Source organism: Balaenoptera physalus (genome assembly GCF_965194825.1).
Source record: "Balaenoptera physalus genome assembly, chromosome: 2".
Taxonomy (NCBI): Eukaryota; Metazoa; Chordata; class Mammalia; order Artiodactyla; family Balaenopteridae; genus Balaenoptera; species Balaenoptera physalus.
In genome coordinates, this window is record NC_138883.1 from 111865419 (window position 1) to 111887861 (window position 22443).

Below are 22443 nucleotides of genomic sequence, written 5' to 3' on the forward strand. Positions count from 1 at the left end.
AGTTCCTAGTAGGTACTGATGCTGGCGGTCCAGAGCCGGGGAGGACCTTTAGGCGTTCACAGTCTGGTGGAGTGGCTGGAGGTGTCTGTCCACCGGTGATGCACTGTGCCCGGTGCCAAGGGAGCAGCACAGAGGAGGGAGGAACTGTACGTGCCCAGGAGGACAGTGCCGAGTAGGGTGGGGGGACCTTGGAGTTGTGATGACCTGTATGAGCTGGACCTTGAAGGACAGGTGGGACACGGTGAGGCAGAGAAGGAGGGAAGGACACTGCCGATGGAAGCAATGGCGTGAAAGGGTGGGGTGAGCTCGGAGGACAGCTGGCGGTGTGGTTGGTTGGCTTGTTGGGAGGCACCGTGGAGAAGATGAGGCTGAGGGGGTTGGCGGGCTGAGAAGAGAGCCCTGAGGGCCACCCTATGTAGCCCTGTCTTGCCTATAGGATAAGGCGAGATGGTGGGTTCTGAGTTGGGGGGTGGTGGTTATCTGACGGCAGCTTCATAATGATTAATCTGGCCACTGTGTGGAATTTAAAATCTAGGGGAAATTACTGGGGCTACCCCACTCCCCCAAAAAATACCCACTTAGGAAGCTGTAGCACTGAAGGAGGCTGAGATGAATGCTTTAGAGAAATGGCAGCGGGAGAGGAGAGGGCGTTTAAGAGTGTCATGAATCAGTGGCATTTATTGATCAGCTTTAACTGGGAAAACGATGATGCTTCAGTTTAACTGAGGCAGAGCCCCAGGAGATGGGACAGGGTTTGGGGCGAAGGGCGACAGGGAGATGCCGGTGCTTGCCTGTATCCAGGAAGCAGCAGGACAGTCAGGAGAGAGGCTGCGGCTGGAGGTGCAGCTTTGGAAGCCATTAGCGTGTTTGACAGCCTTGCCCAGAGTGGAGTCAGAGACATGATTTTGTCATCAAATGAGTTTGGAAAGCCTATACTGTGCCCCCTCCTGGGGCCCCCAGGGCACCCGCAATGTAAAGCCTCTGAGAGTCCTGCAGAAAGGAGGCCTGTTTGGTCCAGCGTTTCTCCCACGGGTCCGACCGCTGTTGGAACACTTTTCTCTTACGATCCCATTGACCCTCCCGTAGATCTCACTTTGGAAACACTGATGAAGGTTCGGCTGAAGTCCTGGGAGTGGATGGATTCAGTGGAGAGGGAGACCCAGCTCAAGAAGGAAAGAGGGCTGAAGACAGACTCACGGGACCCCCTCGGGAAGAGGCTGAGGGTCAGATGGTGGAGGATGGGGCCTCAGGGAGGGGAGGAGGTGCTGAAGGACACAGTGGGCGGGTTCTGCAGAGATGTAAAGTGAGAAGAGAACTCCTCGTGAGTTCAAGGGCATCCTCTGGGGATAAAAGGGTGGTGGGGTGGGCAGCACGCAGCAGCTGCCCCTGCGTTTCTCCTTTGTGGCTGGCATGTCCCAAACAGTAGGATGCTGACAGGCATGCGGAGAGTTCTCCCCAGAGAGAGACGGGGCATCTCAGGACACCTATTATTTCTAGTAAAGGAGTTATTATACAAAAAGAAAGCAAGCATAGGACATCTGGCTGCTTCTTCATTTCCTCCCTCCTCCAGGCAAAAGATTGCATCTCCTGCCACAGTAAAGCCACTTGGGGTGCCTCGTGGAGGAGCCCCATGAGTGACTGAAAGGCAGCTCAGCTTCTGGCCAGGGGCAGGCTCTGGGGAGGTCCCAGGGCTTTGTTTTGCAGGGAAGGGATGTGAGCAGGTGATGCGCCTGTTATTACACATCATGCCGGATGAGTCACCTGGAATTTCCTAAGGATTTAGGTCAAGGATTGGAGCAAATGGAGGGGAAGGAGGAGGGAGGCGGAGAGAGAGAAGAAAGATAACGAGCTGGATCCTGCCGGTGAGTAAAGTTGTTCTCTGCTTTAAAGTGAGACATCTCGGGAGGGGCCTTGACTGGGGGAAACGAGGTACCAGGGAATGTCCTGGGGCAGCGGCTGAGCTGGAGTTTAAGGAGGTGATGGTTTCCCGGAGGACCTTGGGCTGAGGCTGCCTTCCTCTCCTGCCAGGAGAAGGGGGCCCTGGTGGCAGAGTAGCAGGAAGACCCCTGGGCCCAGAGAGAGGGCAGGGGCCCACGTTAACAGGCCCAACCCGATCGCAGGTGTCTTGGGCTGCTGCACAAGTTCTTTTCCGAGGCCTCGTTGGGCTTTAATCTTCCATAAGCTTGGGACACCACAGGCAGGCATCTTCACGGCAGGAAGTCGGCTGCCGGCTGGACCGTCACGCTCCCGAGGGTCCGTCCAGCTCTTAGACGTTTCCACTGTTCTTGGTTTCAGTAAACTGGTCCTAGGTTGAAAGAGCATGAGGTCTTTTCTGTGTAAAACTGGGTTTGTTGCCTAATCCTTGGTGAGACAAGTTGGAATCGGTGCCCGGCTGCTGGGACACAGCTGGCCTGGGCCTGCAGGGACCTAACCCTCAGGTACACAGGTGGCTCAGGCACAGGGGTAGAGAATGTTTTCACAGCCACCCACGCTGGGCCTTGAAGGTTGCGTCCTGGCAGATGAGGGGGACGAGCAGTCCAGGCAGGGGAAATGCACACGGGGGGTGGGGCGTGGAAGTCTCCTGGCCGGAGGCAGAGCCGCCTTCCGCAGGTGAGCAGGGCACGGACTAAGGCAGCCGTTTGTGTTCTGACCTTTAGCTTTACAGCGTCGCTGCTCCCGGCCCTTGCCCAGTCCCTGCTTTCAATGTATAGTAGAAAGTTAATTTCCCCGCTCCGACCTCCCCCCGTCTCGTTTACCGGATTTGGATCTCTCGCACATGTTTTTAATAGGCATCCCTTTGCCTTCTGGGTTTTATTCTGTTTTCTTTTCCTTAAACAAAACAGAAAGTCAATGCCAGCTTGGAATCGGGCTCAGAGCTGAAGCCAGCCAATGCGTTAGGCTGGCAGGGGGCCAGTCGAGAATTAAGTGCCCCGTGCTCCTCGAGTGGTCTGGCCGACACCGCACCGGTGGGGACAGGGGGCCGAGAACGGCTGCAGCGGGAGGCTCCTGCGTCTGCAACACCTCTGCTGCGGGAAGAGAGACTGGCACAGACTCAGCAGTCTGGCCGAGAGCAGAAGTGTTTGAAGGGAAGGCCTTGGGCACACGCCATCAGCTGCCACTCCAGGTGTGCTGAGTCCTTGGCCTAGAGAAGCGAAACCACTTTCCATTGGGGCAGGTCACCTTACCCTGTGGAGTTGTCCTCCCAGAGGAGCCTGTGAGTGGCATATGTTCAGGGTTTTTAGAAGCAACCTTACATAAAATTGCTTCTACGTTTGTTGGGAAACTCTGGGAACTAGGGTGGGTTGGCTGGCTGGATCGATTGATATGGGGGAGGAGTAGCCACCTGAAGATGTCATTTAAGATTTAGTGCCCAGGACAAGTTTTGTTTCCCCTGCAGAACTAGTAAGAATTGTCTGTCCACCAACCAGAGCCATGTAGCATATTTCCCCTTTTTGCCTTGTCTGCTAGGAAGCTTAGAGCCAAGCTGAGTGCTCTTTCAGTAGCTATAACTTCATGGTTAGCCTGTTTATAATCTTCTCTTTTCCAGGGTCCTGACTTTGTCTTGTTCGGAACCATGGTGTGGATAAGTCCTTTGGTAGGAAAGAAATGAGGGCATACATGCAGTTTAAAATAAAGTGCCATTCAAGGCATAACCCAGAGGTGGTGATCATACTTGGGTCTGCAGCTCCTCGTACAGAAATGCCTTGAGGAAGCACTGAGGGATGATGGGAGGGAGAGAGGTGAAAGGCAGGGCTGACTGTCAGTTGTTTGCAGACAACAGTAAGTGCATGACTGCGGTGCTGCTTCTGAATGTAGGTCAGCTCGTCCAAACAGCACTCCCTGAAATGGCAGCCTTCAGACTTTGCCTTGGCCTGACTGCTCTGTTCCCCCAACTAGCATCTTCTTAATTATGTGTCAGGCTCCTGCATCCTGTGTTTTCCACAACACTGTTCAGTGAGTGTCTGTGAGTTGCAGGGATGTTTAGATAAGGGCTCAGATCTGCTTGGGAGGGCCTCTTGGGCTAGGACCCCAAGCCTCTCTCTGATTCTGAGACACCTTGAAGCCCACACATCCCCAGAACATGGTTCTGGCCCCATGTTACCCAGCGGGTGGCCTGCTGGCTTCTCTTCTTTTGACGGGTGGGCTGGGTCAGTGTTCCTGGGAGCCTAGCTCGCTCACTTCTGCCTGGACTCAGCCCAGGGGGTGCTGGAAAAGGCTTTATAACTTGGAGATGAAGACTGCTCTGTTCTTTACTTGGCTAGAGAAGCCAAGGCCAGCCCGGATCAGCCGTAGCTGCCTCCTCGGGGGGACCCATGCCAGAAGCGCCGTGACCTACATGGTCTGCTTTCAGTGGCTTCCAGTACACTGCAGTCACTGTTCAGACTGGGCCACTGAGGCCAGAGAGGGACGTCACGTCCCTAAGGTTGCACAGCAGGGTCAGCAGAGCTTGCCTCTGGGAATTCCCCAGTACCTTTCGGCCCTGACACGTTGCCAGACCACTTTGCAGGCTTGGAGTGCACTTGGATTTCTTAGGTGGTGGTTGTTTTTTTTTTTTTAAGGTTTCCAAAGCAACATAGCTCACATTTTAGTGACCACATTGTTTAGAATATAGCTTATCTCACTGGAATGTCAAGCATCGAGCAAAGCCAGAGCCGGATGTGGCTGACGTGGCTCAAGCCAGCCTCAGGGGCACTGGCCGCAGGCCATGGTCGCTCCTGCCCCATCACACCACTTTCACCATTAAGTAGTGTGGACCCTGGCAAGAGAAGGAGGGGCAAGGACACTTTGCCCCTTTAGGATGGAGGTCAGGACAAGAACAGGATCTTTTCAAGTTCATATAACCAAAATGATTATAATTTCTGTTAACACCATTTACTGAGTGCTTGACGTGTGCCCCGCTCTCCACTGGAATTATCTCAGTCCATCCACAGACAGCGCCTGGTGATAAAGGAGATTCTCCACTCTGGTGACCCGGGGGAGATGCGGACACTGAAACTCAGAGTTTAACTGGTTTGCTCGGCAGCTGGTCTGTGTGTGAGCGGAGGGGGGACGATGGTCCGTCTGGCCTTGAAGCTTCTGCTCGATGACCTGGTCAAACATGTAGGGCAGTGGTTTTCAACCGGGGCCTATTTTGCCCCGTGGAAGACTTCTCGCCATGTCTGGAGGCATTTCTTACTGTCACAGCTGGGAGGGCGAGATGGATGTGTGCCACCGGCATCTAGTGGGTAGAGGCCAGGGATGCTGTGCACATCCTAGAGTGCACAGAACCCTCTCCCCGCAAAGACAGAATTATCTGGCCCCAAATCTCAATAGTGCCGAGGTTGAGAAACCTGATCTAGGTGTCCTGACCCTCTAGCTGACTCTTCCTGGGTGTGTTGAGTGCAGGGATGTCACCGGGCTGCAGCTCCTCCCGTGTGTGCTGACCTTCTTCTTACCCTTAGACGGGATCATGGGCGTAGACCCCAGAAGGAGATCAGGGCCACTTTGCCCTGCAGGGGGCCCCCAGGCCCCTCCTGGAACAGCTTCTGATATTTTCTCTCCTGGGCTTTACGCACTTTGAGAGGTCTGGTGAGCTGAGCAGAGGTTCTCGTGGGTTCTCGCTCTGGGAGGTTGCCCGGCGGGCGGTGAGCAGGGGTCTCGGGCCAGGGCTGAGACCTGGCAGGGCGAGCCCTTCCCATCACTCTCACTGGCTCCCACAAAGACACGCCCTGAGTGACCAGGCGGCTCCACGTATATGTAAGAGCCAGAGCAAGTGACTCAGGCTGGAGGTCTGAGACGGAGGAATGAGAGCAGCAGAATCCCTGATTCGCCAGCAGATGGTGGGATTCAAGTTGGCAGAGAGCAGGATGTGGCCCAGGGAGCAGTGCAGAGCAGAGAAGCAGCTGGAAGGGCTGGCTGGAGTGCTGGGGAGTCCTGTCAGAGGCGTGGCACTGCTGCAAGTGAGGAATGACGAGGGCCCGGCCCAGGGCCAAGAGGATGGACCCTAAGGTGGGAGATGACACACAGACAGGCAGGAGGAGGGCAGGTGTGGAGCCTGGGACAGCTGGAGGTGACAGGAGGCGTAGGGAATCACGGGAAAGGTGATGTGGAGGCACGTGAGGGGAAACCTCTATTTCAGGGGTTCCCACCTCTTCTGAGAACCGCCCCCTCACAGGATGGCAGTTTGCTCTGAGGAGCCCTTGACCGAGACACAGACTGACAACTAGGATAAATTCAGAGCTTCTTTTAGGTGAGTTTGTGTCTTAGTCACCCCGACAGATGGCATCTGGATACATTTGGAAGACAGTTTCCGTAATAAGAGGCAGGGACCCAGTTCACTCTGTAGACGGTGCCTAGTGCCTGGTGCCTGTGCGGTTGTAGACGCGACCCCCTGGGCCGCACCAGCCTTGTCATTTCACAGGCTTGGATGCTGCCGCCCGACAGGCTAGGAGTTTGCCCACGACCAGGCAGAGCCAGAAGCTGCACGCCCTTCTGGGGGGCAGAGATCAGCATGGGTTACTTTGGGGACCTTGGGAGAGAGGTAGATGGCGTGGCCAGACCGCAGTGGGCACTCCTGGCCTGTCCGGTGCGTTTAGGCAGGTGCTTGTTGGTCTCAGGGCCTTTTGGGTTTGACCCAGCACCTCCTTGAATACTGCTTCAACCCAAGGCCAGGCCAGGCAGGGCAGGGCCTTTGTGAGCTCAAACTAATAAAAAGTGCCAAGGCCAGTGGAATGCTTCTCCCAACACCTGAGGATTTTGTCCCACTGGATCTTGCGAGTTTCACACAGTAAAAGGGTGGGGGGGATTATAATGCCCTGAGAGGTGGGGAAACAGGCTTCCAGAGCATCTAGCGGACCCCATCCAGGAGCACAGGGGCCGGGGAGCCCCCTGACCCAGCGGCCCGGCCTGTCTCCCCAGACCTGCAGCCCGTCACCTACTGTGAGCCGGCCTTCTGGTGTTCCATCTCCTACTACGAGCTCAACCAGCGTGTCGGGGAGACATTCCACGCCTCGCAGCCGTCCATGACAGTGGATGGCTTCACCGATCCCTCCAACTCAGAGCGCTTCTGCCTGGGGTTGCTCTCCAATGTCAACAGGAACGCGGCCGTGGAGCTGACGCGGAGGCATATCGGTAAGGGGCGGCCGCGTTCCCCCCATGACACCACCCCGTGCCCCAGCCCAGCACAGCCCCTGCCAGAACCCACCAGCCACCACTGTGCGCCTCCCCCATGCCCGTCCCCCAAGCTCTGTCTTGCCTTGTTTAGGGGCCAGACAGGTAGAGTTCCAGTTGCTTGATCGTTCCCACTCAGAGACCATTTCTGAAAATTTGAAAGCCACAGAGGAAGACACTTGACTTTCTTGAGAAAGGCAACTGTGCAATTCTCTTAATAAAAATACCCTTGAAGTACTGATAGGTGGACAAGTATATAGTCTATTTTGGAGGAATGATATTCTGTTTGTTCACTTCATATATGATGGTTCTAGGAACTTAGAAGAGGTGGAGAGACCAGCATTGCCCGCTGCCGGGACACCACTGCTGCTAACACTCTCTCCTGACACCCAGCACGTGGTGAAAGATCACTTAGTTTAGGGAGGGTGAAGCCATGCTGTGTGTCACTTGGTTTGCTCATAAAATTATCATGCTGAAGATGTTCACAGCTTTGCGATCCAGAGTCCTAGAAGGGCCATAGAGATGGTGTAGAGATGGTGGGTATCCTCAGACATTGTTCAGTGCACGCAGGGTGGCCGAGGGGTTCCAGAGTAAACTCAGGAGCTGGGCAGGGCAGCAGGGGTCTGGGCCCATGTGAACCAGAGCACCTCTGCTCTTGTTTGTATTATATCTTGTGCCTTCACAGAAGATTTCATTTGGAGAGAGGGTTTTACAGTCAAGAACAGTTTGGAAGCCATGGGCCTGCGCCAGTGTGCTCATTTTCCAGGGAATAATAACCTGATGCCCAGGGAGGGGCAGAGCCCTGCAGAGGCCACACAGCAAGTGTGTAACACAGTGACAAAGAGCCCCCTGCTGCCCCTGAGCCTGCGTCCTTCCCAGACAGCCTCCTACTTGTTTTCTTTTAAAAAGATCCTCGGTGGTATACACGGGTGTTTACTTACTCACTTTATACTTTTCTATATTTAAATATAACATTTCAAAAATTACCCAAACATTTTTGTTCTTTGGGTCTGGGTCTTCCCACCTCCACCTCCCGCTCTTGACTGACATAACTCCAGGGCGCCTCCTAGTGGCCCCTGAATCTGTCAGCACCCTGGTGTCTGTGAGCCGCCAAGTCCTGTAGCACTGAGCCAGGAAGAACTGGGGAGTGGCGGGGCCGGGGACAGTGGTGGGACGAGGAGGCAGGCCTGCAGCCGGTCACCTGGTTTCCATCCCACTCCACGTTGCGCCTGTGAAAGCTGGCTCCATTCCCCGGCCCTCTGGGCCTCGGCCCCCAGGAGTGGGAACAAAGACCTTCCAGGCAGAAGAAGAGAACATCCCCTGGCTGAGCAGAGACTCGTTGTCAGAGGGTTTATGTAACTGCTTGAATTGCAGAGCCAATTTAAAAATAATTTCTGTCCATCTGGAGTGGATTTAAGAGATGAAGGAAAAGTAAATGATATAAAGCTATGGAATGTTTTAGAAAAATGCATCGAGGGGAGAAAGGTACAGGGAGCGGCACTAATTAAGCCATCCTTGCAGTGAAGGGCTCCTGGGGTATCTGCTGCCTCAGGAGGAGCTCTGCAGGCTGACTAAATGAGTTTCTGAATCTTGGAGGGGGAAGGGACCTAGTAGTAGTAGCAGCAGCAACTACTGCTCACCAGGCACTTGCTGTGTGTCTTACAGCAGCTCCATGAGGTAGGTATTATTGTTGCCCCCATCTTACAGATGAAGAAACTGAGGCTCAGCGGCTGAGTAACTTGGCCGAGGCCCATGGCGGGTCATTGGCAGAGGCTGCTGTTAAGACTTACCCATGCTCTTTCCTCTTGTCGTCTGCCTCCCCAGCTTTGGCAACCTAGCATCACCCACCACTTCCCTGTGTGTTTAGACTTGGGCTCTGGGCCCTGTTTGCCTGGTGACCCTGGCAGGGAACCAGTCACTTGGAACATCGGCTGCAGTTCTGCCTCCTTTGGTAGCCTCAGCTGGTGCCAGGACCACTCTGACCCGAATCTCTCTAGGGCGAGGCGTGCGGCTGTACTACATTGGAGGCGAGGTCTTCGCAGAGTGCCTCAGCGACAGTGCCATCTTTGTCCAGTCTCCCAACTGTAACCAGCGCTACGGCTGGCACCCAGCCACCGTCTGCAAGATCCCACCAGGTAACACCACCGACATACCCACCCTTTCCCTGAGGTCCTCTCCTCTGCGGCACATGCCTGGGATGCTGGAAAGGTTTCTTCTCTCTTACCTTTTCTCCTCATTGGTGTTTGCATTGACAATCTGGAGATGCTTCTCTTGGGTTTTCTCTCTGCCTTGCTGTCTTATTGTGACCTCCCCGAACCTTCGGGGAGCAGACGCAGCATCTGACAGATCCGCCTTTGATCTGTGGGTACCTGTTTATTGCCTGTGTGCATAGATGCTAAGATAGTATGCCTGCTTCCTTCCTTCCTTCCTTTTCTTCCTCCCTCCCTTCCTTCCTAAAGCCATGCCAGATGCTGTAGGGGGATGGAGGGGTGCAGGAAGCCCTCCTGCTGTCCCCACAGACCTTACCCATCAGCTGAGTGTACAAGGCAAAGACACAAATGCGTTTAATACAAGGGAGGGTGCTACGCACCATGCAAGCAGCACAGGTAACGTGCTCTTGGATCCAAGGGGAAAAACACATTTAACTGTTAGGATGGATCAGGAAAGGCTTCATGGAGGAGAAGGCATTTGGTCTTGGAGCGGTAGGTAAGCATTAGGCATAGGGTGATGGTGGGGTGGGGACCGTGAGGGCATTCCAGGCAGAGGGAACGATATGGGCAAAGGCCCAGAGGTGATGGAGGGCAGGGCACACGTAGGCTGCACTCTGCCTGCAGTGGAGGCCGTTTAAACGACAGTCGGGAGACATGTTTAGAAAACATGATGGGACCAGGCCATGGAAGGACATGAGAAAGTTTTGCTTTTATTCAGGGGGACTGTTGAGGGTTTTCTGAGTAGGGCTACGAATCCCACCTGTACTCCAAGGGGTGGCAGGCTCACCCCAGAGGGTGGCTTGGACAGGGCCAGGCCTGGGTAGATGACCAGGCAGGTGGCTGATCTCATCCAAGGCCTCTTTATTTAGAAAGCTGAGGCAGGAAGCCCCCGCCGAAGCCCACTTCTCCCAGGGCACGCAGCCGCAGAGTGTGGACTATGCCCGGTGGGTAGAGTGTGTGGCTCAGTCCATTGCCTGCGGCATGTGTGTGGCATGTCTTCCTGCTCACTAAGTAGCAGGTGATGGTGGAGCGGTGGGTCATGGGCTGGATCCACTTAAGAATGCAAAGCGTTTCAGATGCTCGTGGTGCTCTCCATTTCTGGAACGTCGTGTGGTTGCGTTTACAGAGCACACGGCTGTCTTGGGGCTCACTTAGTCCTCACCAGTTATTCTAGCTCTTCGGGCGAGGAGGCATGCTGAGGAGACAAGTTCAGAGAGGTCAGGCTACCTGCAAAGGACACACAGCTAGTAAGTGGCCGAGCCAGGATGAGCCTAGGGCTGTGTGCTCCTCTGCTGCTTGCTGGGCGGGGGACCGGAACCCACCTTGGGCCCTGCTTCACCCCTCTTCCCCTCAGAGAAAATGAGAAGAGGAAGTCCAGATGCGCACTTGGCTTTCTGCCCATGCCCCGGCCCCGCCCTCTCCCTCTCTCTGGTTTGGGCAGCTGGCTGCGGTGCTGGATGTTATCTCATGGAATGTCAGAGCTGGGGAGGCCTCTGAGGCCAGCCTCTCCTTTCACAAGGGAGACACGGGCTTAGAAGAGAAAGTGACCAGCCCAGAGTCACACAGCAAGCCAAGGGGCACAGTGGTGGCCCGTTAGTGTCATCTCAGCTCACCTTTTGGGCATTTTCGGCATGTGCTTTTTTTTGTCTTTTATTTTTCTGATTGACACATTCCTGGCACTCAGGCGGTAGGACTTCGAACAAGAGATTTACTGTAAACTTTATGTGTGCCTGTCTCTGGTTTTATGCCTGGAGTAGGTACACACCTTCACTTTGCCGAGAATGTCACCCCACCCCAGCCTCGTGCCCAGAGGCCAAGGTGTGGCCCAGATCTCTCGCTCCCTCCTGGCCCGGGCAGAGGTGGATTTGTTGGAGGAGCCCAGGTGGAAGGTGCCCAGGACCCTCTGCCGAGCTCCTGTTGGCACGGCAGGCCGGGTAGCCTCTCAGCTGGCCCGTCTCTCTGATGCTCCCTCCATCAAAGGGCAAGGACTCCTGTTCCCCAGGAGGTCGGCCATACCTGCACACCACGTGGGCCTTCAGGCTCGTGACCCTGCCTCTGTTCCCTGGAGTCCTGCCTTGGCCCCTTCGCCCAGGGCAGGGCCCACCTCTCCCAACCGTTTCCCTTGTTCCTGGGCTCACTTTACTGTCTTCCTCAGCCTTCCCACAGCTCTGGGAACTGGAGCTTATGGGCCACTGTTTAACTCTCCCCCCTCACCTGTGTCAGCTGCATCTCCCCATCAAGGCGGTGATGGCTTCAGGGGCAGGGACCACATGGGCCCACCCCCAGTGTGGTGTGGAGCGTGGAATCTGTAGCTAATATGGGAACACCGGTCCTGGTGACCCGGCGGTGGGGGGGGGGGGGCTTTAGCCAGGAGAGGAGCTCCGGACAAGTGCACTCTTCGTCCCCACGAGCACTGTTTTTGTTCTGTTGGCAGGATGCAACCTGAAGATCTTCAACAACCAGGAGTTTGCCGCCCTCCTGGCTCAGTCTGTCAACCAGGGCTTCGAGGCCGTGTACCAGCTGACCCGGATGTGCACCATCCGCATGAGCTTCGTCAAGGGCTGGGGAGCCGAGTACAGGTCAGGGTTGGGGTGCCTGTCCCCGGGATGCGGGGACTGCAGGTGGCTCAGAACACAGAGCAAGGGCTCCCCAGAGATGAGCTAGGCTGGCCCTTTCCCCATAGAGCAGAGGGACCAGGGATACGAGCGGGGCCAAGTCCCATTAGACAAGAGCTGAGCAGTGCTCGCCCAGTGCTTCAGTTTCTCAGGACCTGGGAGCATTCCATCCTCACCACAACCCTGGGTGGGGACGCCGGCATTGTCCCCGTTGTATGGATGAGGGAACGAAGGCCCAGGGAGGGAAAGCGACTTGCCTGGAGTTGCATCATTTGTGGAAAAGCTGAGCCTAGGACTGTGTCCTCTTGGCATCTTCCTCGTTCGTTTTGGACAGATGGTTTTAGGACGACCCTCTCTGGGGAGTTAAGTCTTCATCTCACTGTTCCTTCTCTCCTCTGTGGCTCCACCTCTGACCTGGGGACCCTGAGGATCTAGGATATTAAAACTGAGAATCAGGGAAGGGAGAGGAGGAGATTTGGGTAGTCAAAGGAACAAAATTTACTTGCTCAGAAATGATTTTTTCAGAATTTCACATACTGGTTTAAACATGGCACTGGTCAGGGGTGTCCCTGGTTTGCTCTGTCGAATCTCTCGGGCCACTCTCCTGTGGGCTTAGAGAAGCTCTTTCCTTCCACACCTGGACAGGAGTTTCCCCTAGAGGCAGGTCTGTGTGCCCAGCCCCGACTCTGCGGCAGACACAGAGGTGCCCACACGTCAGCTGGAGCCAGCGCCTTGCAAGTTACTCTCCCCTTCTCTCCATTTTTCCAGATGTTTGGAATCCATTTTGTTTTGCAGTCATTCTGCACCCAGGCCAAACCCATTTCAGTATTGGCTCTGGGCCACCATTTATAATGAAATCCAGATGAGCATGACTTATGGAAAGTCAGATTCTCATTAGAGGATTTCGGTCCATAAAATCCTCCTTTTTCATTTACCGTACTCTAGCTGCTGTTCTCCGTGTCTGCCCCACAGTGCCAGGGAACACAGCACCTTGGTCTCTGGGGTCTCTCTCAAATCTGGGATGAATGACCAGTTGAGCTATCTGAGTGGTCAGCTGTCGGGGAACTTACAACCCAGTTATGATGGCCTGAGATTAGCCCAGGCCCAAAGGCCCAGCCCAAGGGACATTTTAGCTCACCTTTTGGCCTTGGCTGAATCATTTAGGGAGCAAGAGTTGAAAGGTTAGAAAATTAATCTTGTTTTTAGTTGGGGAAAGGGAAATATTTAAAGATGGACCCAGTGGAAAAGAGCCAGAGGGAGGTCCATTTGTTCCTGTTAGCACTCAGACTGCAGTCCAGAGGGCTACACTCAGGCACCCAGGTCAGGCAGGCACGCCAGGGCGGAGTCTGCAAGCCCATTTCTAACCCTCCACTCGGGAGAAGCGCAGGCCAAGCAAGGAGGGTGGTGACCTCGGGCCAGCAGCTCTTGACCTGGCGCGGCACTGCAGTCCTCCAGCTTCAAGTGTTTGGGAAGAGGCCCCTGCTGGCAGAAGCCTTTCCCTGGGGGCACTGTGTCACCGTGCAGGACATGCTGCCAGCACACCCAGCCCTGTGCAGCCCACCACGTCACTGCCACCCGGCAGCACCGCAGAGCAACCGAACTGGTGGTGCGGCCCCTTCCCAGAACAGTCTCGCCCTCCTCCTGCCTCCTGGGCCAAGGAGAGTAAGGTTTCACCCCTTCCTGTGAGGTGGCTGAAAGCAGGGCCCAGGCCTCTCACCTCCAGCTGGCACCAGCGCCTCCGGCCTCAGCAGATAGCCTTTGCTCAGTGGAGGCCTTTGGGAGCTTGCCTGCAAGCTGCGTCATCAACCAGCCCGAATTTAGACAAAGTGCTTTGGGGAAAAGAAACGTGTGGTGTGCCTTGGTTTTTTCCAGTAATTGTTCCATGGCTCACTCTGCTCGTAAGATTTTCCAAAATAAGGCCATAGATGGGAATTGTATCAGCACATTGGGGACCGACAGCATGTGGACTCTGTCGGCGCTTTGTAAGAAACACCCCTCAATCAGGCAGACGCACGTCATCGCGGCCTGCTGGGGGTGGGTAGGGGCTGAGGGCAGGGGACCTGTAGGTGCCCTCTCAGGACAGGGGGACCAGAGAGAACTCTGCTCTGGCTGAGGTTCTCCATCAGGAGCCCATCAAGGCAACCGGGGGGGCCTCTGGGGTACCCTGGAATTTGCCTTACATGTTTCTCTTAAGGGGGCCACCTCCTTCCCTGGTGCAGGAGAACCTAATTTACTCAAAGCCCTTCCTGCTTGGAGTTTGGCCCGGCAGTTTCAGCAAGTTTAGTGGCACCTCCTCCAGGACAGAGTCTAGCAAGGCAGTCTGTATCTCTGGCTCTGGGAAGAAGCCTGTCACCAAAGCAGGAAAAGGCATTCTGACATGTCAGTGTGTGCTTCTGCACATTCTTAACATCCCCCAACCCACCCCTTTCCCAATGTCTTGCAGGAGACAGACCGTGACCAGCACTCCCTGCTGGATCGAGCTGCACCTGAATGGGCCTTTGCAGTGGCTTGACAAGGTCCTCACCCAGATGGGCTCCCCAAGCATCCGCTGCTCCAGTGTGTCTTAGAGACATTGGGTGTGAAGGGGGAGGGCGGGGAGGGTGGGCTTGGGGAAAATGGCCATGTAGGAGGTGGAGAAATCAGAACTCAAATCACTGTTGTCAAAGAAGAAGAAATTTTTCTCCCTCAACCAAAGTGGCACCAGCCTGTTTTACAGAACATGAAAGCAAACCCAGAGATGGATTTTTATGAACAACCGTGTCTGCTGAACACATTTGCCCTTTGGCCCTGGTGTGAAGGGCAAGAAATGGCTTCTGCTCTGGTGGCTTGAGCAAACAGGTAGTATTTTACCACCTGCCCCCTCCCCCAGCCCCCTTTTCTTTTAATGACAGCAAACTGAGATGTCACTGCCCAACAGGAAACGGCCCTGTGGTCAGGACTGAGTGCGGAATTCGCCGTGGGCGCTCTAGAGGCAGGGAGAAGCCGGCAGGCAGGGGTATGAGCGCACCTCGGGCCCAGCCCTCCTCTTCCAGTGAGCATTCCTGAACCCCAGCAGCGGCAGACCTTGCACCCTTGGGGACTGAATTGACTTGGGGTGGGGAGGGGTCTTGTCTGTCTCCACCCCCCGGGGAGCATACTGATTGGTGTGAGCGAGTGTGTCCAGAACCGAGCACACAGGGACCGGTGGGAAAAGGTGGTGACACCTCTTCTTTAAGAACACTCTTCAAGTTGTCTGCATTTCCAGCAGTTGGAAGGATCTGTTGAGGCTCAGCACGTAGGAAATGTATAGTTTGTAGCATCACGTTAATCTCAAAGAGATTTGAATTATGTGACGTGTTCCTGGGAAGCAGGAGGCAGTTGTCCGTGATGGTGTTCAGGCCGAGGCAGCACCACCACGGTGCGTGGGTCTCCGGTCACCTGTAAGAGCTCGCTCCGCTTTCTCACGCATTCGGCTATATTGGCTGATGTAGTCAGTTGCGTTAATTAAATGAACTTTATCGTATGCTCTTTTAAACCTTTGTTTTATATTTAAAAAAAAAAACAAACCCTGGGTTGGCATGTTGATTGGGAAACCAGAGGGGGACCCAGCAACTTCTCCGCCGAAGTTAAGCTTTTCCAGGTTTTGTTGAGAAGACACCTGCCAGCACTTTTGGAAGCTAAAATTAACAGAAGCAAATTCACCAGGAGGGAAAGATCTCTCAGGCCAACACAAAAGCAAATGAAAGGGCTATTAAAAATTTTTTTTACACCTTTGAAAATTGCAGGTTTGGTGCAAAGAGGTCTGTCATCTTTCCCCTGGGATATGAGATTATCTAGCTCACAGTAGAGGATCATCAGCGACAACTCTAGCAGTTATAATGTGTAGTAAGTACTGCTCCCAGTGGCAATTAGTGAGAAAACTACTATAAGTTATTTCAACTGGAAAAAAAAAAAGAGCCCTCTTCTACTGGCCTTTTGCAGAATACAGCAGACGGAATTGCCACTTGCAATTGGTACTTTATACTTTGCTGCTGTTTTTGTATGAAATGACTTATCCCATATTTTTGCATGGATTTCTACCAGGAAAAATAAAGGGATTTCCTATGGAAGTCCTGTCTTAATTGCAGGTGAAGGGAAGAAAGTGTACACTTTTGGCAGGTATAAACCTCAAATGTGATGACATTTCTGATGCTATGTGGAGATGTTGGGGGCTTCCTGGGTGCCTCACTTGCAGGATCCTAGGCCTCTGAAGCTCCAGCCCTGAAGTTTCCAGGTAGGAGAGCTGCTTGCCAAGCCTACAGAGGACACAGGAAGAGACAAGAGTACCTTGCCAGACCTGGACTGGTTTTCGCGCAGGACTGTTGACACAGAGCCGGAGACAGTGTGTCGTCCCTCACTCCACCTGAGGGGGCCAGATGCTGCAAGTCTGACGTTCGTGCCTGGTATGAAATGATGGTGGACTGCTTCTTTTAGATACAGGAAATCATCTGAACCTCCTGGATGTGTGTTCCTGCTCCCGGTCAGGTCTGAGACTCATGGTATGACTTCTTATTCCATTTTGGCCTCAGCTGAAGCCATCGTGGTGCCCCCTCTAAAAGCCACGGGGAGCAGTCTCTGAGGGCCCGCGTTCTCCACCTGCTAACGTGACCTCCTATGAGGGCTTCCTACGGCGCACAGCTGTCCCCCAGGTACTTGGGAACTGGCTTCAGGTACAGCCCAGTTTGGGTGATCTTGTTGGTCACATCTGGCTGCATTTGGATGGTGTCTTAGAACCCTCAGTGCTCAAAGCTAAAGGCTACTTCTAGGAGGCATGAAGTTTTAATTTTGTGTTTTTCCAAAAGCTACTTACTTGGCCCTTTTTCTTTATAGACTAGACTGCTGGAGGAGGATGAGTGAGGAAAAAGTGGGGAAGCCCACCTTCAGCACCATTGAAAAGAAATTTGGTTGTACCCAGAAGTTAGGATCTGGTTTCATTCCCACCATAGAGGCTGCGTAGGTGGCTTTGAGGCACGTGTATCAGTAGTGTCCTTCAAGTCATAAAAATAGTTTTAAAATCCTATTGCCTGAAGGCATTTATACATTGAAAAACTTAAAGGACAGCTGAAAGGGGCAGCAGGAAATCAGGGCAGTTCTGGGGGGTGACGGTAGCTGCTGGAGACCCTTTTCAGTGCCGTTGTCCAGGCTGCACAACGTGCCTTGTTCCCCTGCCGCGGGCTCCCCGCCAGGCCACCTTCACCTTGCGGCTTGTGCTGACGCTAACCTGAGAGTAGCTATAGCGCGGGGCCCTAGATCCTGGCCTCAGCACCTCCCTCAGGAGCCAACTTGTATTCCCTTTCCTCTCCTCCCACTCCCTCCCCCCTCCTAACTTTATTTAGTACTTGGAGCCTTCCAGCACAAGTAGGTAGCCGCCCCAGCGGTTCGGGTTACAGGCCTGTGCTGGCCAGTCTTCTCTGCTGGCCACCTTCCTGGCAGGCTGCAGATCTGACATTCTGAGACAAGCCCAGAGTCAGGAGCGGGGACTTGGACTCTTAGGAAGAACAGACATGAGGGCAAGGCTGCTGGCAGACTTTTCCATTGTCCTTATGTTGTCTGTGCTGTATTTTTTTATTTACCATGGTGATTATTTTTTTAAATCATTGTTAATGTATTGGAATGAGCTGTAGCACGTATCTTGTGCTTAGTTTGTTTTTCTCCATCTCCCTCTGGCTTCCTAGAGTTTGGACGTATTCCAGGGCTAAATGCTTTTACTCACACCGCAGAAAAAGGCTTTCTTTAAGTAACGTGTGCATGTCATGCATGTATGTGAGTAGCTTGGGGAGACGGCAGATATCTGATTTCATTCTCAGCCCCAAGCTGCCATTTCTGAGGCTCCGTGAGGGTCTCTGCGGGGCGAGAGCTCACATTAGGCCACTCTCTGTAGTCCTTAAAAGGAGAAGGGAGGGACAGGAATCTGCAGACTGCTCAGGGGACTGTTTACCAAGGGGGTTACCAGTAGCAAGAGAGGGCATGAATTTGGTTCTGGGCCCTGTGTCTTACTGTGTGACTAAGTGGCAGAGTTGGGAGTTTTTCCCAAATCTACATCTTTGCTAGAAGGAAACCTCAACACAGCTAAGTTGTACCATTTTTCTTTGTGTGGCATAGACGTTCCCTTCTAGAACCCCTTCAAGTAACAGTCTTTCAGGAATATCAGCCACTCCACAAGTGGGTGGGAAATTAGAAAAATGTATGGATCAAAAATGAAGATGAGGCATCTCTGATGGAAGAGTGGGGAAATGACTTGCTCTACAGGCACTCTTTCAGAAACACAGCTATCACATGCAAAAACTCGTGTATTGTGTAAACTGGATTGAGAAATTCTCTCAAGTGATCCTGTAATTTTTTTTTTATGCTAAAGTAATGTACACTCGAGCATTCTGGTGTTTTTATATTTATGTAATAATTTCTTAAAACCATTCAAGACAGATAACTATTTAATTTTTTGAAGAAAGTTGTAAAAGGCTCTCCTCCCAAGGACAGTGGCTGGGAAGAGAGGGGGCACAGCCAGTTCCAAACGCTGGTAGAGGGTGCAGTGGCTTTTGGGCTCAGCACCTGGAATGACCGACCCAGGCTGGCTCCCCACATGGCAGCATGTGACACAGGCAGCTCGGAGTCGAATACAGGCCCTTACGTGGGGGCCTCTGAACCAAGCCCCTCTCCCTTTCTAGGGGTGAGAACTGTACAGAGGGATGGAGCCATCCCTCATTCACCCTCAGTGCTGCTGTTGCAACTAGGCTGGACTCCTGTTTGGGTGGGGAAAAAGAACGCGGAGGATGTTGATTACCTTCCCTTCTCAGCCAGCCTGACCTTTTTAATACCTTTGTAAAAAGCATGTATTTATAGTGTTTTAGATTTTTCTAACTTTTATCTTAAGAGCAGAGCACCTGTTTAAGCATTGTACCCCTATTGTTAAAGAACTGTGCCCTCCCTCTCCTTCTCTCTCCCCTGTAAGTGCCCTTCTAATAAACTTTTCATTGAAAAGCTGCTGGGCCAGAAGCTCGCTCTCATTCTCGCTGCCACGTCTGGGTGCAGAGGAGAGGTTAAAGGGCCCCGGGGGCTTCAGAGAAAAGTGTCTCCAAGCCCAAGTGCACTTTGACCAAGGATGTGCCAGGTCCCGTTCTGCCGCAGCCCCGCTGCCCTCATTCACTCACCGAGGGCAACACGCGGTGCCAGCCAGTCCTGCAGGGATAGCGGGAGCCTCCGGGTCAGGCATGTGAAGGTGTTAAGTCTCCCAGTTGGCACGTCTCCCAGCGCTGCACAAGTCCCAGCGACGCTGTCTCTGTGTTGTTACTTCGCGTTCGTTTCCCTTGTATTTGAGAGCCTTTGGCAAGTGAGTGGACGCCACCGGATTAATCTTGCCACAAGCAATGGAGGTAGGTTTCAGGTTCCGAAAGAAGTAGGTTTCCACACTCTCCAGCTCACATGACTTAGCTCCTGTGAAAATCCATTTTAAATTCCAAACACCCAAGGAGAGAGAGACTTCAAAATTGTTTTCCATGGCTGAATCTTACACTGACCCCAGCTGATGTGGATTAAGAAACAGCATGATTAAAATGAATAAACAATTTGGGGGAGGTGGAAGAGGGCTGGAGTAATTCTCTAGCTGGGCCACTTCTACAGCAGCCTTCCCTCCCAGGACCTCACCGGAGTCCACACAATGCTGTACCAGGAGGGAGGCAGATTTCCCAGGAATGGCACCCACGTGCCTATAGGTTTGGCCTCCATGAACTACATCAAATTCCTACCTTCGCTGTTATTTGGCCAGTTCTAGCCTCCCGCCGCTAAACGACTTTCCCCAAGGCTTTATCTAGTCCATCCCTCGGCAAATGACTCTCACATCCCTACCTGTAAAGGAACCTGTTCCTTGAGCGCCACAACTTTAAATTCCAGCTGCCTGTGAAACGTGATCCAAAACAACACCCCCAAACTGAATCATCTTCCGCCTTGCCCAAGCGAGCTCCCTTTCCTGACTCTCTGTGTTTATCAGGAGCCCCCCCGCCGCCCCACCTTCTCCAAGTCCTGAGCAGCTCCATGCTTTTCTTTTCCTTGCTCCCCCCCACCTCCCACCTCTGCAGCTGTCCCTGTTGATCCAGCCTCCCTTTTGGAAAGGCCCTGAATGTCCGCTCTCCTCTTTTTCTCAGGCCTGCACCTGCCCCTTCCATGGGGGTATCCCCAGACCAGTGTATGGACTCTTGACGTTCCTCCCTGAGAGAGCTCATCTACCTGTGTGATTTCAAGCCACATAAATGCTAAGGACTCCCAAATCAGTATTTATAGCCCAGACATCAATCCCCAGCTTCAGACTCATATCCAACAGCCTGCTGGCTACTGGTACGTGGAGGTGCCACAAGTACCTCAAAACTCAGTTGAAAAACCGGAAGTCATCCTTACCCTTACTGAACCATCGCCCTCTCCTGGCCTTCAGCCCCGCTTTATCACAATCCTTTCCCCAGCCCATGGCCACGAAGTCACAGTCGTCCACCACTCCCTCACACCCCACATCCGACCAGCCCTGTCCCTCCACTCTCGGCCCTGTACTCCAGGCCCTCTGTCACCTGGACAACTGCATGGCCTCCTAACCACTCTCCGAGCCTCCAGCCTGCTTTCCCATAAATGCACCATCCACACTGCCCCCAGTGACCTCCCTGACCTTAGACGGCCCCAGAGTCCACAGCACAAATTCTAAGGCCTTCAACATGGGCCACGTGACCCTTACCACCTGGCCCCTGTCCAGCTCTCACAGCTCGCTGCCTCGCCCCTGCCACCCAGCGTCGTGTTAAGCGCAGTTCCTCATGTGTCACACCAGTCTACATCCTGCTTCCCCTGCCCCGCCTGACACCACCAGTTCTCCGGGCTAACCTTCCCTAATGCTCTGAGACTCACTTCAGAAAGGAAGCCTTTTGTGAATCTTCCTTGAGACTTCCTTGAGAGCAGGGTCTATATCTTATTCTTGTATCCTCAGCTGCTTTTGGCCACCACATACTTTTGCTGAATTCAGTGAATGAATTGGTGCCTGTATCTAGTAGATTCTACCTTAGAAATGTCTTTTCCATCCATTTTCATTGTGCTGTCCTATACAAGTCCTTATATATGGTTGAAGGAATACCACCAAAATAAAGTTCCTGATTACCCTTTATCACAGCTATTCCAATATTCTCCTAATTTGTCTCCCTCTAGTCCAGGGATGGCAAGTACAGGGCAAAATTACCACCTTTCACTAGTTCTCTATCCATGCAAAAACCACTCACCACAGTGCTGGGTCCATTCTCAGCTTCAGAATCCTTCTCAACACAGCTCTCCAGGCAGACTGGTAATCAGTTGGTGTTGGCTAGTCCTGCTGCCAGATTTTCCTGGAATTAATTACAGTTACATGTCTTCTGCTCGAAACCCACTGGCTCCTTGATTACCTCCCGAGTAGGCAAAAAGCGGAATTCCAAGGTTCTCAGCATCACTCCATCCTTATCTACCACCATTTCTCTAGCTGGACTACTGGGGTTTCCCCAACATAACCCCTTGCTTTCTTATCTCTATACCTTTGTTCATGCCATAGCTTCCACTAAGAATTTTGCAGCCTTCACCCACGTATCTAGCCAAATTCTTAGCCCAAAACGCTCAAGTCAAGCATCACTTCCTCAAAGTCAGTGGGTCTCAAAGTGTGGTCTCTGGTCAGCAGCATCCGTATCACCTGGAAAGTTAGAAACCCACATTCCTAGGCCCCACCCCAGACCTCCTGAATCAGAAATCCTGGGGTGGGGCCCTCCAGGTGATTCTGACGTGGGCTCACGATTGAGAACCACTGCTCCAAGATGCACATCATGCTCTTCCCAACCCACTCGGCTCTCTCCCTCCACAGCAATTAAGGCTGGACACAGCATCCTGCCCGGCATTCGACCTTTTGTAGCCTCACTTTGCTCGCCCCCTTCTCCCGCCTGAGTTGGACAATGAGCTGCTAGGGAAGAGAACCCGCATCCTCACCCAAGTCTGCAGGCTCAGCCACGGCCAGCACAGTGTGTCACCGAGGAGGGTCCCAGCCAGTGCTGGCTGCACTGAGTCCTCGTTTCAGCTCTCACCAGCATAAAGGAACAGGTTGCAGTTGCTCGTCATAGCTTCAAGTCTGAGGCCTTCTAACACCATTAATGACTTCCTGAGATTTCCTGGAACAACAGGATTGATGCAGACCATGTCCCTGGGCTTCAAAGGAACAGACTCTTCTCTCCTAAATTACACTGCTGTTTCCATAAAGTTCCTACCCCAGGCCTCCCTCAGCCTACATTTTGTAGCATTAAAGCCACCTGGTCGGTAACAGAAAAGGGAGAGGCAGTGGTTGGTCACATGCTTCACAGGAGAGAACCCGGGAGGCTTTCTGTGACCCATTTATGCCTCACAGATTTATGGCTGTGAGGATCAAGTATTTGAGCCTATCAACATACACACAGATAAAAAAGGATTTTAGA

The 22443-nt window shown here is 53.3% G+C and overlaps 2 protein-coding genes across 13 annotated transcripts in view; one reads left to right on the forward strand and one right to left on the reverse strand.

Annotated features, from left to right (window-relative positions):
* Positions 1–18973, forward strand: part of SMAD3 (SMAD family member 3) — a 120325-nt gene extending 101352 nt beyond the window's left edge. For all 4 annotated transcript variants that reach the window (XM_082447482.1, XM_082447483.1, XM_082447484.1 and 1 more), the window contains 4 exons: positions 6898–7110; positions 9147–9284; positions 11794–11938; positions 14418–18973. In XM_082447482.1, coding sequence (XP_082303608.1) covers positions 6898–7110; positions 9147–9284; positions 11794–11938; positions 14418–14541 — 620 coding nt within the window. In that variant the 3' untranslated portion in view covers positions 14542–18973. The remainder of the gene's footprint in view (positions 1–6897; positions 7111–9146; positions 9285–11793; positions 11939–14417) is intronic.
* The window catches only part of AAGAB (alpha and gamma adaptin binding protein), a 96448-nt gene continuing 84048 nt past the window's right edge, over positions 10044–22443 (reverse strand). For 5 of the 9 annotated variants that reach the window (XM_082447627.1, XM_082447634.1, XM_082447635.1 and 2 more), the window contains 5 exons: positions 21965–22143; positions 21238–21339; positions 19141–19423; positions 12232–12419; positions 10044–10554 (listed from right to left, as the gene is read on the reverse strand). The gene's annotated coding sequence lies outside the window, so the exon portion shown is untranslated. Of the gene's footprint in view, positions 10587–12231; positions 12420–19140; positions 19512–21237; positions 21340–21522; positions 21675–21964; positions 22144–22443 lie in introns of all 9 variants that reach the window. The other 4 variants (XM_082447629.1, XM_082447630.1, XM_082447631.1 and 1 more) reach the window with 4 other exon arrangements.